Source organism: Lepisosteus platostomus, chromosome 5 (genome assembly GCF_059453375.1).
Source record: "Lepisosteus platostomus isolate fLepPlt1 chromosome 5, fLepPlt1.hap1, whole genome shotgun sequence".
Classification (NCBI taxonomy): Eukaryota; Metazoa; Chordata; class Actinopteri; order Semionotiformes; family Lepisosteidae; genus Lepisosteus; species Lepisosteus platostomus.
The window spans coordinates 52877150-52896228 of NC_142615.1; the positions used below are offsets into that span (position 1 = coordinate 52877150).

A 19079-nucleotide genomic window follows, 5' to 3' on the forward strand; every position below is an offset into this window, starting at 1 on the left:
CAAGTTTCGCTTCCTCTGAGTTTAAACCCACGTGTGTACAGCCGCTGCATCAATTGTCTGTGTCGTCCGGATCGACTCTGAAGAGATGGAGAATCTGCTGCTTAATCTGGAGACTGAGGCGCACTCTTTCATGGAGACTGTGCTTAAATCGATCGTGCACGAAGTTTCGGGAGTTTTCCGAAACCGGACAGATGATTCCGACAAGTCGATTGAAGACAAACTCCGCCGGATCTCCCAGGTTCTGGCGAGACGGGTCGTGATTAAAATCACGTCTGTCGAACACGATTTCGGAACCGAAGTCGCGCAGACAACGCAGGAAGACGAGCTTCGCTGTCTCATAAAGGTGTTGCTCAAATCGATAGTGTATGAAGTTTCGGAGGTTTTCCAAAACGGGGTGTCTGACTCGGAGGACGAGTTTCAAGACAAACTCCGCGGCGTCGCCCAGATCCTGGTGAGACGGGCCGTGTTTAAGATCACCCAGTGTGTGGAGGAGACTTTCGGGACTGAGATGGCGCAGATGAAGTAGGAAAACGAGAGGCTGAAGGTGAGATTGCGGTTCTGGGAGAAGGAGCCAGGAGCAGGAGGAGATCGGGGACAGACAGATCGTGTTGGACACACGCTTCCCTGTGAAATCACTGCAGAGATAAAAGAAGAGACGGAGCTCTCAGGTACGTGCAGTGGCTTGTATGTAGTAGTGTCTGTGTTTAAAAACGGTGTTTTTAACTTCCTCACTGTTGAAACTGTAGTGGAGAGATGCAGAACGAGGTAGGAGAGGTGTGTGATGTTGCAGAGGGTTGGTTTGCTGCAGACTGAGCTGTTGTGGTCTGGTAATATGATAATAGTTGCTGTTGTGTGCGTTTGGGCAGAAACTCTGTTAAGATTGGCCCAAGTATTATTGCTGTCTTTATTTTTATAGTTTTCTAATCCATTTACACGCTTTCTCGATGTGAAAACAATTAAACTTCTTAGATGAATTGGAAAGACGTTGGTAGGGGGATTATGTATCCATTTAACACAAAAGCCAGGTCGTTATCTCATCTGTGCAGTGTTAATGTACCGCATTGTACATTAAAACAGTGACAATTGTACATTAAAGTGTCTGTATTAACCCCTCTCTCTCTCAGTGCAGTGTTAATGTCCTGGAGTGTCCAGTCAGTGTGTCTGTATGAACCCCTCTCTCTCTCAGTGCAGTGTAGTGTTAATGTACTGGAGTGTCCAGGCAGGGTGTCTGTATGAACCCCCCTCTCTCTCAGATTGCAAACTAAGATTGCAGAACAAAGTAGATGCTTGAAAACCCCTTGCTAAAGACAAGTGCCCACATGTGTGTTGGGGGCCATGGGCCCACGTTGGGGCTTTTTTTTATAATTCTATAATGTTAGCATGCCCGAAGGGTGGACCCCCAGAGGTTTTGTTTCTCCTTACTAAGGAGTTTTTGGTGCCTCTTCTCTGTCGTCTTCAGGTCTTCTGTTCTGTATCCACAACACGGATGGGCGCTTGCTTGGTTAAGCGACCCTGGGGCACCCTTGTTGTGAAAGGCGCTATATAAAAATGACATGAATGGAATAGTGCTCCAGTGGGATTAGATCCCGGGCCGGCCCATGTGACTTTACAAAGTATGTAGCAAATGTGTAAAAGCCACTGGTTGGGGGAAGAGGTTTACTCACAGCATTTAAATGTGAAGCATTTCGCACCATAGCGTGTTGTGTTTTAGAGGTGGAATGTGAATAATATTAATTATAATTGGAGGTTTAAGGGATGTCAGCTATTTAATAAAGCAGCATATCACCGTGCACTTTGTAGTTCAGGATATTAACAACCCAAGTTATTCATGCTGTTAAGATTTCAGTTCCTAAATATGGTTTATGGGTTTTATTTTAAGTGTCATTGTCGGTAATGTGGGCTTTTTTCCCCCCTTGATTGTCACAATTGGAAGTAGTAACGGCAGATTCTGAGATTACTTTTAGCCAGCAATTGAACATCGGAAATTAAATCTGTTTACGGTCTACTTGTATAACACTGATCCAAATGGTGAATTTCAGAAATTGACTAAGTGGTTTAGTCAATAAGTCAAATAACTATTCATCACCCCCAAACTTGTTAGTGATTATACCTGAGTGGTAAAATCAAACTATACGCTACACACAACAATTCCACACACGCGTTAATATATTTACAGTATGTACAAACAAGACGTTTCAGAGGCCTTACATCCTAACCACTGAGATAACCTCAGACTTCTTGTTAGTATTGAGCTCTTAAGTAATGCCCACAGAGGCCACCGTAACAGACAGGCTTCTCAGTAAATGTAATAGAGCTTGTAGTTAAATCTCTCTCTCTGCAAACCCAAATGCCACAAAATGCATGGAAGACTGTCTCGCTATTCTATAAATGCATCCATAAGAAGGAAAGACAACTCTAAGGTATCTTTTACCAAGGAAACCCAAGTTCCCTAGAAATACAGAATGGCACGCGGTCTTTCTCTAGCAAGGTTCAAATATTTATGTTTCATGTGGGTTTGGATGATCATGATGTAGGGCACGGCACAACCTTCAAGTTCCACCTTCTCCTGACCTCTGTTTTCCTCTCTCTTCTCTTCTTTTTCTAAATGGGATGTTATGTGGTGTGCCTTGTGGACTGATCATTGTCAGTCATTAGCCCACAATTTAATTGAGGTACACCAAAGTCAAATTTCCAATTCATTTTTTTTATCAGAGGACCCCCACATCTCAGCAGACGTCCTCTCAGCTTTGAAATGGGAAATGTTTACTCTGTCAGGCCTCAGATGCTTTATTTGACTTCTTACAGACATATCCTAGTCCCCCGTAACCGTAGCTGTAACAAATATAATTCTATCACATGTATCCTCAAATACAAGTTAATATGCAATGGAACTAGTACTGGGTTTGTTCCATGCTGAAAAGAGAAGAAAGGAAGTACAACGTTTCAGCTGTGAAGCCTTCTTTGGGCGGGGTTTCACTTTGTGTTCCTTTTCAGCTGACGCATGCTTACACGGCTACCCGCCTGAACTACAAGTAAATATGCTTTTACTCCCGTGAACTAAACATTAAACAGGTTTGGAATCATAGTTCAACTCTTAAGAGTTATAAAGTGATTAAAGAAGTATTATACTCAAAGATCCATTGGACAAGTCTTTGCTTGGGCTTAAATAAGAGGGAACTTAGGGTTGGTCCAGGGTCCGAGATGGCAGTGGCTGTATTCTGGGAGGGTCCCCAATCTGGGAGGGTTCTGCAGACAGAAGAGAGAGAGAGCTATGTTGACCAAAAGAGTCCCAACTGTCTAATTCCGTTCATCAGGCGAAAACAAGATTTCTTCTGTTGCCGAAAGGACATCTTGGCCTCAGTTTTGTATTTCACTCCCTGCCTGGAGTCTTGAAGAGTTAAGGTCCTGGGTAGGACTGCTTGCAGTCACATGGTTGGGGAAAAGTCTGATTGCCAGTTTTAGTTGGAGAGAGATGAGGAGCCAGTGAGTAAACCTAACAAAAATGAGCTCCTTGACAGTTTTTAAGAGACCGCATCACCAATTGGCCTTCCTTTGGGCAATGCATGGTCTAGGAAAGGAAACAGACTGGCTGGAGCCCATTTGCATAATAAATTATTCCATTGTTCGGCTTTGATACATCTTTGTGATGTCTCTTATCAGAGGGGGCCTCTTTAGTTACATTTCCCTGTGTTTAGAGAGAGGCACCATGCTGCCTTGGTCAAGACGCACAAAGATGATTAGAAATCTTGAATAACGAAATTCTACTCAATTAAGTCTCAGTGAAATTTTGTACCATGGTGTTACTGTATTCAAATTAATGGGCATTTCCTCCTTTATTGTAATTTATGGGCAATTTGTGATTCCTCCTAGTCTCTTTTATTGATGTGTCTGTCTGGACCGTGTCTAGGTGCCTTTTCTGTCCCCAAAAAATTCCAATGGCAGGAAAATTGAGCAGACAAAATGTCCTGCAAGGTGTATCTTTGTTTTCCTGCAATGTGCTTACAGGGTAATCTGTCCTTCCCAGAGTATAACTTTGCCTTGGAAGTTGACTACAGACACTGGGGTTTCATGTCGGCGTTCTTGGTGTTTAGGGCTAACCTTTTGGGTTTCCTGTAGTTCCCAGAACCTCACTTGGGCAGAGGTGTGCCTCCTTGCCTCCTTTTATTTGTATTTTCATTCACTTTCTCTGGGATCGAACAGCTCATGTGTTGTTTGACTGTTTTGTGGCCATCAGGCTTGCCAATATAGCCTCCATCCGTAAAGTAAGTTTCTTTCCTAGCTCGGATTTTATGTTTTTCAGCTTTTTTTTAATGGGATGTTGGCTTTTGAACCCTGTGCAAAGCTGGTGTTAAAGGTCTTGTTCTCTTGTCCCGTGTTTGCAGGGTCAGAGGTCAGCGCTCTCCCTGACTCTGGGGACAGGGCTCCTCTTGAACAGCAGCACAGTGAGGAGGAGGGGGGCTCCCGTCTGATGCAGGAGACAGAGCTCGCCGCAGCACAAGGGAAAGAGACACTCAGTGAGCAGCAGCACCCAGAGAGCAGACAGAGGGTGGAGGATCTGGACTCTGTGCCCACAATGAAGACTGAGCCTGAGAGAGAGACACCTGGGCTCTTCGTATGTGCTGATTTTACAGAGAAGATTAATAATCTGGACACAAACAATATTACACAAGGTTGTAATGAGCTGGGCCGTGTCTCTGTACAAGAGCACAAGGAAGAACTGGGTGAGTTTAATCTTACAGAGCAGGACATGGAGCCCCAGTTGACTGACCCTGCAGAGCAGCAGACTGCTGTACCTGGTGAAGAGAACAGTACTGAGTCACAGCACCCAGAGGAGAGTAAGGACAGGGAGGAACAACAGCAGCACCTACAGCGCATGATGATAATTAGGCCTTGTTCTGTTCAAGTGGAGAGACTCTCATTGCAGAGTCTAAAACATTCATATGATCCCTTAGTATCTGATGACTTCACACGTAGGTTTAATAATCTGGTCACTGAGAAAAGTGTTGAAAGATTAAATGAACTGGGGTGTGTGTCTGTTCTTGGGCACAGAGAGGAACAACTGAATGATCTGGACGGTTTTAGTCTCGGAGAGCTGGAGAGGGAGCCCCAGTTGATTCACACTGCAGAGCAGCAGACTGATGTACCTGGTGAAGGGAACAGTACTGAGTCACGGCACCCAGAGGAGAGTCAGGACAGGGAGGGGCAAGAGCAGCACCTACAGCGCATGATGATAATTAGGCCTTGTTCTGTTCAAGTGGAGAGACTGTCATTGCAGAGACTAAAAGGGGAGGAGGGGTGGGGCTCCAGTCTGATGCAGCAGACAGAGCTCACCGGCGCACAAGGGAAAGAGACTACTGGGGAACAGCACACAGAGAGCAGACAGAGACAGACTGTGCTCGCGATGAACATGGAGCCTGAGAGAGAGACACCTGGACCCTTAATAACTGGGGACTCTGTAGGCCAGTTTAATAATGTGCGTACGAAGGAAATTGCCGAGAGGTTTAATGATCTGGATTCTGTCTCTCCTCGTGGGCCCCAAGAGAATGAACTGGCTGTTTCGAATGCTGTAGATGAGAGACCCCGAACGACTCCCACTGGGGGTCACGAGGGAGAGAACGCAGGTCTGTTTGGGGGCACAGGGCAAGATCATCACGGGGAGCGTTCGCAGAGTGAGAAACCCCAGAGAGGCCTGAGGAGCCAGGGGGGTGATCCGAGGCCTGGCTCAGAGGGTGTGGGCAAAAATTCCTCGCAGCAGCTACCGGGTTTATGTCCGTCCAACGGTTCAAAACAACACCAGCACCTTCACGTGGGGAAGAGACCGTTCGTCTGCGGTCAGTGCGGGGCCAGTTATATTTACCCGATTGACTTAAAAACCCACCAGCTCATGCACTCGAGAGAGAACCAGTTCAGCAGCCGCCAGTTGTACACGTGCAGTCGGTGTGAGAAGAGCTTTAGTACACCAAACCTGTTAAGAAGTCACCAACGCGTTCACACGTGGGAGAGACCGTTCGGCTGCAGTGAGTGCGGGACCAGTTTTATTTGCTCGAGTGACTTAAAAGCCCACCAGCTCGAGCACGCGGGGGGGAAAGCATTCAGCAGCGGGCAGAGTTTAACTCCGTCAAACGGCTCGGCGGCGCGCCCACCCGCGCCCCCCAGAAAGCGTCACGCTTGCGATCAGTGCGAGAAGAGCTTTGCTATACCGAGCCGGTTGAAAGCCCACCAGCGCTTTCACACGGGGGAGAGACCGTTCAGCTGCAGTCAGTGCGGGAAAGCGTTCTGCAGCGAGAGGGACTTAAAGAGTCACCAGCGGGTTCACACGAGCAGACGGTTCATGTGTAGCGAGTGTGGGAAGGCGTTTCTGGATTTAAGGGGCTTGCGGTCGCACGAGCGCGTTCACACGGGGGAGAGACCGCTCAGCTGCGGTGAGTGCGGGAAGACGTTTGCCTTTCTGTGCTCCTTAAAATATCACGAGCTCCGCCACACTGGGGAGAGGCGGTTCGGCTGTGCCGCGTGCGGGAAGAGGTTCTTCTCGGCCACCCATCTGAAGAGTCACCGGCTCCGTCACACCGGGGAGAAGCCGTTCAGCTGCAACCTGTGTGGGAAGGCCTTCACACGGCCCTCCCACGTGCGAGCGCACCAGCGGCTCCACGCGGGCGAGCGGTGGTTCGTCTGCGGCCAGTGCGGGAAGAGGCTCAGCAGCGAGAAAGGGCTGAGGGGCCACGAGCGGCTCCACGCGGTGGATCGGCAGTTCGTCTGCAGCCAGTGCGGGAAGCTGCTCGGCAGTGCGGGCACGCTGAGGCGCCACGAGCGGGATGGGGAGCCGTTCCGCTGCGGCCAGTGCGGGAAGAGCTTCTCGACGGCGGGCGGCCTGCGCGCCCACCGGCGCGCCCACACGGGGGAGAGGCCCTTCGTCTGCAGCCTGTGCGAGAAGCGCTTCTTCACCTCGAGCCACCTGAAGGAGCACCAGGTCCGCCACACGGGGGAGAAGCCCTTCGCCTGCGGCCTGTGCGACAGGCGGTTCACCCGGCGGGCCTGCGCCAACAAGCACCGGCGCCTCCACGCTCGGGACACGTTCGCCTGCCGCCTGTGCCAGAAGCTCTTCAGCACCGCCGGCCGGCTGAAGACGCACCTGGGCCTCCACACAGGGGGCAGGCCCTACGTCTGCGACCAGTGCGGGAAGGGCTTCGGGCAGGCGGCCTACCTGAAGGCCCACCAGAGCGTGCACACCGGCCTGAAGCCCTTCAGCTGCCGGCAGTGCGGGAGGGGCTTTGCCAAGTCGAGCCACAGGAAGTCCCACGAGACCACCCACACGGGGGAGAAGCCGTTCGGCTGCGAGCAGTGTGGGAAGAGCTTCCGGCGGCCCGCTGACCTCCGGCGCCACCAGGGTTCTCTGAGACACAAGAAGAGAGCCCGTTTGGCTATTGGCGGCAGCCCGGCAACTTGAGGGTCGAACCGTCAATCCATCGTGTCCGCGCACGAGAGCTGGATTCAGGTCAGGGTGGGGGGCGGTTTCCCACGGCACATTCCTCCGCATGAGTGGAACCGCTCGGCTGGAGTCGGCGGAGGGGTGGGCAGCCTCGGGAAAATCGAAAAAGCAGCGGCCTGTTCACACGGGGAGACCGCCGAGTTGTGGCGGGGATCCAGACTCATAATTGAAAGGTTTGGGGTTCAAATCCTGGATTGGACACTGCTTAAGCAAGAAAGTGCAATCAGATTGTTTCAGTTGAACACCTTCTGCATAAATGGATAAATGAATCAGCCAAAGAACTAACCCTTCATCAAATGAGAGGAGGCCTATTGGTAGATTGTTAAAGAATTAAAGAAGCGCCTCTTGTTCTCAATTGAAATGTAAGTCCATGTAATTTACATTTGTGTCCAATTTCCAGTTTGCGTTTCATTGTTTTAATCTGAAGAAATCCGTTGGGTTGTAAACGTCTTTAATGATTTTGAATGTTTGTATTGGAGACCTTCACGATAATCTCTTTTCAGGACTAAAGAAATTCAGTTATGTCAACCTCTCAGGGCAGGACATTCCCTTAAGCCCTGGAATGGATCTGGTTGCTCTTTTCTGAAATGATTACAGAGCAGCAATATCTTTTATATATGGCATTGACCACAATTTTTATCATTTTAACATTTTAATCAGGCAATTTTCGCTTAACATCCTTTGATTAAATTCCATCCTTTCAACTATATCTTAAAATGTTGCTAGCTTTCTTATTTGCCTCCCCACATTGTCTTGAAGATGTAAATATATCGGAACATAAAAAACTACAGGACATCTCCTGCATAAGTACAGTGGACTCTTCTAGACCAGTGTGTCCTGTTTTGTATTTATAGTTTACAGTCTCTATTCTCACAGCCTGCAAGCAATACCTTGCACCTGTCTACATTAAACATCCTCTGGAAAATGTTGGCTTAGTCTTGAATTTTATTTAAAATGTTTGCAACTCTCATTTGTTATCATCTACAAATTTGATTAGCTTTGAGGCCTCGGACAGTCTTGGAGAACATCGATAACGGACCGGACTTTTTCTGCCGTAGTAACCCGAGTAAACGTTTTATATCGCCTTATACCAACAGTAGAGAACGCTGTGTTCCACGTTCAAATAAAAGGCACCAATTTCGCTTTTCCTGATGTCGAAAATGTCTCGTCTTTCAAATGTATGCGTCTCTTGGGTTTATATCATTTTAGACGTGTTTCTTGTTTGTATAGTAGTTTTACCTTTTATGCTGTAATTATTTTAACTTTTCTTCCTAGTTTTCTTCCATTACTTCGAGAAAGCTACGCATCGCATAACGTGGCTCGGTCGTGCAAGATGTATTAAATCTTGATAAAAAAACTGATTTTATTTTGCCAGTCGCCGTGAGGTCCACATTACCTGCCGCCCTCCTCTTAATAAAAATGGGTCAAATAACTGTTTGTGCCATGTGTTAATTTCTTTTTCTCTTTTATGTTCGCAGATGTCAAAATGCGGCTGTCTTATTATAAGGCGATAGTGTGTTATATGGCAATGAAGTGGCATTACTGGGAGATTGCGGAATAATGCAATATTGTACTACTGCATCGTTACCCACAACAGCGGAGGTGGGATTTGTTTTTTCTTTCTGTTACTGCTTTTCACGGACAGTCTGCATGGAGTGTTCCACACTCTCTTACCTGCCGAAATGTACTGCGTGCTGTGACTGTGCCCTGTATGAGACCAGAGCCCTGAGACCATCTCGGCAGGTGAGAGAGTCACAGTCGGAGGGTTCAATAATAATAATAACATCATTTTATTAACCCTATACAATTTCTTCCATTAGGAATTTGTCTTTTTGCAGACCCCAGCTTGCTCTCCAGGAGACACACAGACAGGGAGAGAGAAGCTGGGGGTCAGAGCGCAGAGTCCGCCATTGTACAGTGCCACCTGGAGCAGCTGGGGTCCAGGGCCTCGCTCAGGGGGGGCCCCAACGGAGTAGGATTCCTCTGCTGGCCGCGGGATTTGAACCGGCAAACCCTCCAGCCACAGGTGCAGATCCTGAGCCACCGAGCCAACGGCTCCGCCGCAGGACTTAATCGGACAATTGGTAGATTTATATGACGGAGCAGAGGAATCCCTCATCCTGCGGTTCTGATCGTCACCTCTAGAGGGCCCAGAAAGACGAGGAACATTTTTTTCCTACCCTCATTTCGTCTTACTGGACTTTTAATAATAATTAATAATTGCTTACACTTATATAGTGCTTTTCTGGACGCTCCACTCAAAGCGCTTTACAGGTAATGGGGAATCCCACTACCACCACCAATGTGCAGCCCCACCTCATGTTACGCTGGGGGGTCTATCCGACCCCTTAGTGGACAAGGCCAAGACCAGGACATACAAGGGCATGCTGGGGGAACCAAGTTCATTCTAACGTGAAGCGTTTCGGGCGTGACGGGCAGGGAATCTTCCAGGATGACGATACTCCCCCCACCCTGTTCACCAGTCACGAGCGCTCACCGGAGGCTGGACGAGCCGGAAGACGATCCAAACGCTGTCCGAGTTCCTGTGCGGAACGCTCCGCGCAAGACCGTCAAAAAAAAACAGTAACGGAAAGAACAGAGATCCCACCTCAGCCATTTTGGGTAACGATGCAATATTATAAGATTGCATTATTTAACAAACCTCATAGTGATTTTACTGCTCAGTAACACCATATGACCTTGTTATAAAACATCACAGGTTCTGTGTGAATGTAAAAGACGAGAAACAATAAATGAACATAGGACACAACATTTCTTTGACCCATTTTTATTAGGATTGCACACCTTATTGGCAACATAAAATAATTTCTTGCTTTGGTAACTTTTTAAGTGGCTCGATGATCTAAAACCCACACTGGCTACAGAAGGCTTTCCTGTATGAAGGTGCTGGCACTTTTTTTTTAAACCGGCTTGATGTACTCTCTTTCTTGGGTGGATTTTAGGCCCCTTGACTATCTAATCCGCTTCCCGGATGAATGGTCTCTCTTCTTGTGAACGAACTGGTGTCTACCAAGGTTATTTTTCACACGAAACCTCTTCCCACACTGACTGCAGCTGAATGGTTTCTCTCCTGTGTGAATGACCTGGTGGGCTTTTAAGTGTGCTGGCTGAGTAAAATGTTTCCCACACTGACTGCATATGTAGCCCCTGTGAAGGACCTGGTGCTGTTTCAGTTTCTCTGATGTACTAAAGGCCTTCTCACACCGACTGCAACTATAGCTCTCTCTCGTGTGAATGTGTTGGTGCCTTCTTAAGGAGACTGCTTTCCTAAATGCCTTCCCACACTCACTGCAGCTGAAGGGCTTCTCCTCTGTGTGAATCCTCTCGTGGCATTTTAACTGCATCGATATAGTAAAGCTTTTCCCACACTGACTGCAGCTGAACGGCTTCTCTCCTGAGTGGATGCACAGGTGCATTTTTAAACTACCTGACCGAGTGAACCTCTTCCCGCACTGATTGCAGCTGAAAGGTCTCTCTCCCGTGTGGTTGCGCTGATGGGTTTTCAAGTGCTCCAACCGAGTAAAACTCCTCCCGCACTGACTGCAGCTGAATGGCCTCTCTCCCGTGTGAAGGTGCTGTTGGACTTTTAAGTCCCCCGCTGCACGGAAGCTCTTCCCACACGCGCTTCAGCTGAATGGTCTCTCTCCGGTGCCCGTGTGAGTGCGCAGATGCCTTTTTAAGGTAGACGAGCAGGAGAAACTCTTCCCACACGCAATGCACCCGAACAGTTTCTCTCCTGTGTGAAGCCGCTGGTGTGTTCTTAAGTTCCCTGAAGTCTTAAATGCCTTCCCACACTGACTACAGACGGGTGATCTCTCCCTTCTCGTGTGAAGGCGCTCTTGGCGTCTCAAGTTTTCCAAACAATGAAATGTCTTCCCACACTGGCTACAGATGAACCGTCTCTCTCCTGCGTGACGGAGCTCATGACTCTTTAGGGCTCCTAAAACTTAAAATGACTTCCCACACTGACTACAAACGAATGGCCTCTCTTCTGTGTGATGACGCTCGTGGCTCTTTAAGGCTTTTAAACAATTAAACGACTTCCCACGCTGACTACAGTTTAGTGGTCCGTCCTCTGCGTGACGATGCTCGTGAGTTTTTAAGTTTTCTGAAGTCTTAAATGACTTCCCACACTGACCACAGACGAATGGTCTCTCCCCCCCAGGGTGAAGGTGCTCATGGAGTCTCAGGTTTTCTAAGCAATGAAATGCCTTCCCACACTGGCTACAGATGAACCATCTCTCTCCTGCGTGACAGAGCTCGTGACTTTTTAAGGCTCTTAAAACTTTAAATGACTTCCCGCACTGACCACAGATGAAAGGTCTCTCTCCCGTGTGAAGACGCTCATGTGTTTTTAAGCTTCCTAAATATTGAAATGACTTCCCACACTGACTATAGATAAACGGTCTCTCTCCTTTGTGAAGACGCTCGTGCGTTTTTAAGCTTCCTAAATATTTAAATGACTTCCTACATGGACTACAGGCGAAGAATGGTCTCTCTTCTGTGTGAAGACGCTCATGAGTTTTTAGGCTTCCTAAATATTTAAATAACTTTCCACACTGACTACAGATTAATGGTCTCTCTCTTGTGTGAAGACGCTCGTGCCTTTTTGAGGCTTTTAAACAATGAAATGACTGCCCACACTGACTACAGATCAATGGTCTCTTTCTTGTGTGAAGACGCTCGTGTTCTTCTAAGAATCCTAAATGATTAAACGACTTCCCACACTCACTACAGCCGAACAGTCTCTCTCCTGCTTGAACGCGTTGGTGACTTCTTAACAGGTTTGGTGTACTAAAGCTCTTCTCGCACTGACTGCACGTGAACAACTGACCGCTGTTGAACTGTTTCTCTCCTGCGTGCATGAGCTGGTGGGTTTTTAAGTCACTCGAGCAAATAAAACTGGTCCCGCACTGACCGCAGATGAATGGTCTCTCTCCTGCGTGAAGGTGCTGGTGTTCTTTTGAATTGTTGGACTGACATAAACGCAGTATCTGCTGCAATGAATTTTTGTCCAACCCCTCCGAGCCAGGCTTCAGAGGACTCCCCTGGCTCCTCAGGCCTCACTGGGGTTTCTCACTCTGCGAACGCTCCCCCTGACGATCCTGCTCTCTCCCCCCAAACGGACCTGCGTTCTCTCCCTCGTGACCCCCAGTGGAAGTAATTAGGGGTCTCTCATCTACAGCATTCGAAACAGCCAGTTCATTCTCTTGGGGCCCACGAGGAGAGACAGAATCCAGTTCAATAAACCTCTCGGCAATTTCCTTCGTACGCACATTATTAAACTGGCCTGCAAAGTCCCCAGTTATTAAGGGTCCAGGTGTCTCTCTCTCTCAGGATCTATGTTCATCGCGGGCACAGTCTGTCTCTTTCGGCTCTCTGTGTGCTGTTCCCCCGAGAGTCTCTTTCCCCTCTGCAGCGGGGAGCTCTGTGCAAAGAAAAGAGAGTTTATTATAACACTGCAGCTTGTGAACGTGCCTCTTTCAGGTTTACACCCATACAGAAAATCTAAAGGGCAATTCTGGTAGCTGAATATAAAAACAGTGGTGTCATGTAATACACACCTAATGTACGCACAGTAGATGGCAGTGGTAGCTAAATATAAAAAAGAGTACACAACCACCTTTCACAAATATTTTACACATCGGAGCGCTTTACAGGTCATGGGGAATCCCACTACCGCCACCAAAGTGCAGCCCCCACCTGGATGATGCGACGGCAGCCATAGTGCGCCAGAACGCTCCCCACACAGCAGCTCTCAGTGGGGAGGGGAGCAGTGTAATGAAGCCAGTTCAGAGAGGGGGGTTATTAGGAGGCCATGATTGGTAAGGGCCAATGGGACATTTGGCCAGGACGTCGGGGTTACACCCTACTCTTTTCAAGAAACACCCTGGGATTGTTAATGACCACAGAAGGTCAGGACCTCGGTTTTACATCTCATCCGAAGGTTTTACAGATGGTTTTACAGACTCCGACGTGTAAAATATTTGTGAAAGGTGGTTGTGTACTTTTTTTATATTTAGCTAACACTACCATCTTCTGTGCGTACATTAGGTATGTATTATATGACACTACTGTTTTTATATTTTTAACGACCACAGAGTTTCAGGGCCTCAGTTTTACGTCTCATCCGAAGTACAGCGCCTGTCTACAGTATAGTGTCCCCGTCACTATACTGGGGCATTAGGACCCACATGGACCGTAGGGTGAGCACCCCGTGTTGGCCCCACTAACACCTTACCCAGTAGCAACCTTAGTTTTTCCCAGGTGGTCTCCCCTCCAGGTACTAACCAGGCTCACACGTGCTGAGCTCCAGTGGGGGAGGCTGCCAGCTGTGAGTGGCAGGGTGATAGGGCTGCTGGGACTGGTAATTGACAAAAACCTAAAATGGGACAAATGTTGTGACACGATCTATAAAAAAAGGCCAATAGAGACTCTTCTTTCTTAGGAAGCTACTTTAAGGTAGAGACAACTATTCTCACCGTTTTCAACAAGTCATTCATTGAAAGTGTCTTCACCTATTGCTTCCCTTGCTGGTTTGGCAACTGAGGAAGAATTTTAGCATTTATCTTTTATCAAGTATATAATACAGTGAACTATCTGCCTTTGCTCATATGCCTTTTGCTTAGCAACAGTATTAAAGGATAATTCAAGCATATGAATTGACCTTTTGACATGAATGCTACAACCGCAAAATGTCCAGCTCATTTCACATCTTCTGTTCTCTTACTTCTGTTTGTCTATATAAAATAAAATTGCTTCTTAAGAAGAACGTGGTCAATTACAAAGAAATCTATAGTAGAAAGAAAAAAACAACTCCAAATATGGGAACTTAGAACTTTCCTGTGTGAATCTGCTGTATAACACTAATTGCATTTACCATCTCTTTGGAGAGGTTACTCACACCAGCAGGCATATCACTCTGCAGCACAACTGGCAGCCCCCACTAGAGCTCAGCAGGTATGAGCCTGGTCAGTACCTCGAGGGGAGATCTCCTGGGAAAAACTAAGGTTGCTGCTGGAGGAGGTGTTAGTGGGGCCAGCAGGGGGCACTCAGCGTGTGGTCTGTGTGGGTCCTAATGCCCCAGTATAGTGAGGGGGACACTGGACTGTAAACAGGCACTGTCCTTCAGATGAGACTTAAACCGAGGTCCTGACTTTCTGTGGTCATTAACAATCCCAGGGCATTTCTTGAAATAGGCAGCCATGATTTGAGATGCCACCTTTAAAGGCACTATATAAAATAAAGTTGATTATTATTGTGTGAGGTAGCAACGGGTTATGGTGCTGAAAACATCTGCAAGACAGTAACAGGGCTGAAAACATGTCGTTCGGACTAACATCAACTTAAATGTGTACTTATATTAGAGAAACACTGCACATCACTGATGTCAACTGCTCGTTATGGTGGTCCGCTTTAGATGTTTTTTGGGAATATTAGCAAGGATTATACATTTATTGGATTTTTACTGGATTGTTTTTTTCATCATTGGTATCTGTTTTAACGGAATGTTGCCTTTTGATATGTGCTCGTCTCTGTGCGACCGGGAAGACTTAACTAATTTTCCTGTGAAAATGTCACGGATGTCCAAAGGGACTAACTGTGGGGAGCAGGAGAGCAGAAAAAGACCCATATGCGTAGCGGCGAGACGGGAAAAAGGCCCGGGCTCATTAGTGCAAAGAGTTCAGGAATGCCGTATAGAAACCTATGCCCTCAGGGAGCAGACGTGGGGCGCCCTGGTGCTAGGCGGGTCTCAGGACATCCGAACGTCAATGCTGAGCGAGGACAGAGTGCAAGACCCGGAAATATATAGCCCAAGGGAAAGAGAGGGACAGAAAGGACTGCAGGCCGGAAACAAGGGACAGGATAGAGAAGGAGCTCCCTCTGGCTGCAGAGGGCGTGACAGAAAATGCGATGTTTTAGCATTTATTAGGCGTGGTTAATGGGGAAAAAAAAGTGATTTGTGTGGTGAGCAATAATCTGTTCTGTTAAGAAGTTGTTGGGACATCTCGTTCAGAAAATGTAATAATATAATAAGCCCTCGCTATAAGCGTACTTGATTTATATGTGTTTTGCTGGAATTAAGTCACTTCCTTTGTGATCTTGCTTCTTTAATAATAATAATAATAATAATAATAATAATAATAATAATAATAATAATAATAGCTTACACTTACAGAACGCTTTTCTGGACACTCCACTCAAAGTGCTTTACAGGTAATGGAACTTGAACTTGAACTTTATTGCCATATGTAACCGGTACTGGTACAATGGAATTCTTACTTACAGAAAGTCTCTCGATTGTAAAATAAGTGTAAAAAACAAAACAAAGTGCAAACAGTGCATCAAGACAATGTACAAACAAACAATAGACAATGTGCAAGTAAACATGTAGACAGTTTGAATGTAAACAATACAGACGTGTAAACAATGACTGGAGATGTGCAATAGATAAGAAATCATAAAGAGGTAGATGGTGATGGTGTAGGTGTGGTCCAAGGGGGATGGCTAAATGTGTTCGCCAGTCTCACAGCTTGTGGATAGAAGCTATTGAAGAATCTAGTGGTAAGTGTCCATATGCTCTTATATCTCTTGCCTGAGGGCATTGGGGTGAAGAGCTCATGCCCGGGGTGGTGACTGTCCACTGTGATGGCCAGAATTCTACCACAGAAGCGGTCCTCATAGAGCTGTTTAATCTCGGTGAGACCGCAGACGATGATCTTCTGGGCCATATTGACCATTCTCTGCAGTGCCTTTCTTTCTCGCGAAGAGGTGTTGCCATACCACACGGTGATCTCGTTGGTGAGGACGCTCTCGATGGTGCAGCGGTAGAAGTTCACCAACACATGTATTGGCATCCCCCATCGCTTGAGGCACCTCAAGAAATAAAGACACTGCTGAGCCTTCTTCATGATAGAGTCAGTGTTCACAGTCCAGGTTAGATCTTTAGAGATGTGAATTCCACAGATGGGGAATCCCACTACCGCCACCAGTGTGCAGCCCCCACCTGGATGATGCGACGGCAGCCATAGTGCGCCAGAACGCTCCCCACACACCAGCTCTCAGTGGGGAGGAGAGCAGAGGGATGGAGCCAGTTCAGAGAGGGGGATTATTAGGAGACCATGATGGGTAAGGGCCAATGGGAAATTTGGCCAGGATGCCGGGGTTACAACCCTACCCGCTCTTCTGGTTCCCCGACTTAACCATATATAAAGAACAAAATATGCAAAAACTTTGTTTTAATCTGAAACTGTATATACAAAGATTTTAAAGCCACTATGTACAATAGATTTTTATAATTATAATCATTCACTGATGATAACTTCTCATGAGTATGTATATTATATTGACATTTATATTAGTTATATTTACATATCACAGCATGTTAAATATTCATTTTAAATCCATGAGCTCTTCAGCCTTGTCTGGTAGTGAGGACGAATCAGATGTTAAATTGAGGAAGGGAGACAGTAGCTTGAGCCCCACCCCCCAAACAGACTGAGAAAGGGTTCATTGTCACACAGATGAGCACTTTTGTAAGACAATGTGAGGCTCTGAACCTCAGCAGCCACAAATCCTGCTCCTGTGTCAATGTTAGAGGGGTTATAAGACATTCAACATGCATTTTTTTAATTGATTCATGGCCTAACTTGTCCTCCCTATTCACTAACATTGTAAGACAGAGAGAGAGAGGGGTTCATACAGACACACTGACTGGACACTCCAGTACATTGTAGTGGTTTGATGGGTTTACTGAGACAATTATTAATTGTAGCAGTAATCACAAGGTTGTTTGTTGGGGCTTTTAGGAAATCAATCGTCAGAACAACTAACATGTCACGATTATAGTTCCCCCTCCTTAAGGGTGCTCCAGCCCTTTCACTTAAGACTTTATTCTATGCACCTGCTCCCTATTCCCAGCCCACCTTAAAAGCCAGGCGCTGACGCTCATCCGGGCTCTGCATCTGATTTCCATATCGTGCGAGTCCGGGACCTGGAAGCGCCTGGTCCCGTTAAGGTTTAAACCTCTGTTCCCGTTCCTGTTCCCCGTCCGCCGGTTCCGACCCGGTCTTCGTGGTTTTTAATTTTTTGTTCTGACGGATCTCCTGGTTTTGGACTTACCCTTATGTTTTGGATATTCCCTAAGGACTACTCTTTTGGATTGTTCGCCTCGGCCACACCTCCCCCGTGCACCAGCGCACCTTGGACACGCCCCCCTGTCTTCAGCCCCGTTTTCCTGCATGACGTTTCCCTAGTGTTTCCCCCACTCCGTCGGACTGTGTCGTCCGCATAGGGTCCGGAAAGAACTGTTCGTTGCATAACAACGCACACACACTGGTTCAATACACGAGATACATTTATTAATATAAATTGTGCACCAAACATATACTACTCTGCCTGGATACGAGCGGCAGACCTTACTGTGAGGGTTATCAATATACAAGGTATATAATCTCGAAGAGATGCAAACACAAAGAGATACACAACAGAGAATATATGTCAATATATATCGTTCGGTTACCAAATCGCTAATCAGTGTTATTACCCACTGTTACTCTAAACTTGGAAGTAAATACATTACTCATTAATTAAATTGATAACAACTTGTGTTGAGGTACAATTGTACATTCTCGAGACGCAATGTAGAACATGGGGTTTACTTATCCACTGTGTTTGGATTTGGAATTTCCCGGCACGAACACCCAACCAGCTGACAGGCTCTGTTGCAGCCTCTGTTCCAGCGGTTGTCCAATGGGCATTGTGTCGGCGTCTTCTGGCTACCGGCCAACCAGTCAAGGTGCAGCTCGGAGTAGGATGGGCGGAGGAATCTGACTGCGGCGTGCAGGGCAGTCATTGCTCCGAGGGGATCTACCAGCAGTCCGGCTGGGTAGTAGAAAGTCTCTAAGCACAGAGTGTGACTGCGAGTCCTCACAAGTCACTCTTTTGCCTGGGAAGAAGCTGGTTCGTTCCCGGTCCAGCGCTGCTTCTGAATAAGCTATTCAGGTTGTCGACGACGGTCCAACTGTAGGCTGTCGTTGATCAAGCGGAGCATTCACGTTGGTAGAATTCTTAGTACGTACGGGATCCTCGGCCTCGCGCTTAGAACAAAGTCCAAGTCCTTTTGCAGACAACAGTAGTTGTCACGTGATTGTCTCTGAGGATGCGCGAAAATGGCCAAGGAGAACCCCGATCTGAGCTTGCGCTCCCTTTTTGACCAAGACCCAGATGTGTGCTGATTAGTTGAGAGTTTGGAGGGCATTGGAGACCCACGTGGTATTACCACGCCCTGCCAGTCCCTGATTGGTTGGTCAAGGTGAGATATAAGTCACTTACTCTTGACACTTAGGAATGCAGTCCAGATGTCCATTCGGCACTCCCTAGACTGATAGGCGCCAATGGATGACCATTGATCATGATAGCCAGGCTTAGCTAAGTGCATCCCAGTCTGGGAGCTTGTTCCTTATCAAAAGAAAACATCTTAAATCAGCCTGCATGAATACTTTCTCTGTGGCTGCACCACAGAGATGGAGGGTGAGATGGGGCCTCCTTTAGGAAAGCATACCAACGCTTC

At 47.2% G+C, this 19079-nt stretch overlaps 1 protein-coding gene across 1 annotated transcript; it reads left to right on the top strand.

The window, feature by feature from the left end:
- The first annotated feature begins 368 nt into the window (after positions 1-368).
- On the top strand, positions 369-7560 carry LOC148669208 (uncharacterized). Its single transcript, XM_088632408.1, has 2 exons — positions 369-668; positions 4383-7560. Exon 2 carries the CDS (start codon positions 4469-4471, stop codon positions 7442-7444), a length of 2976 nt encoding a protein of 991 aa, XP_088488534.1. The 5' UTR covers positions 369-668; positions 4383-4468; the 3' UTR covers positions 7445-7560.
- The last annotated feature ends 11519 nt before the right edge of the window (positions 7561-19079 follow it).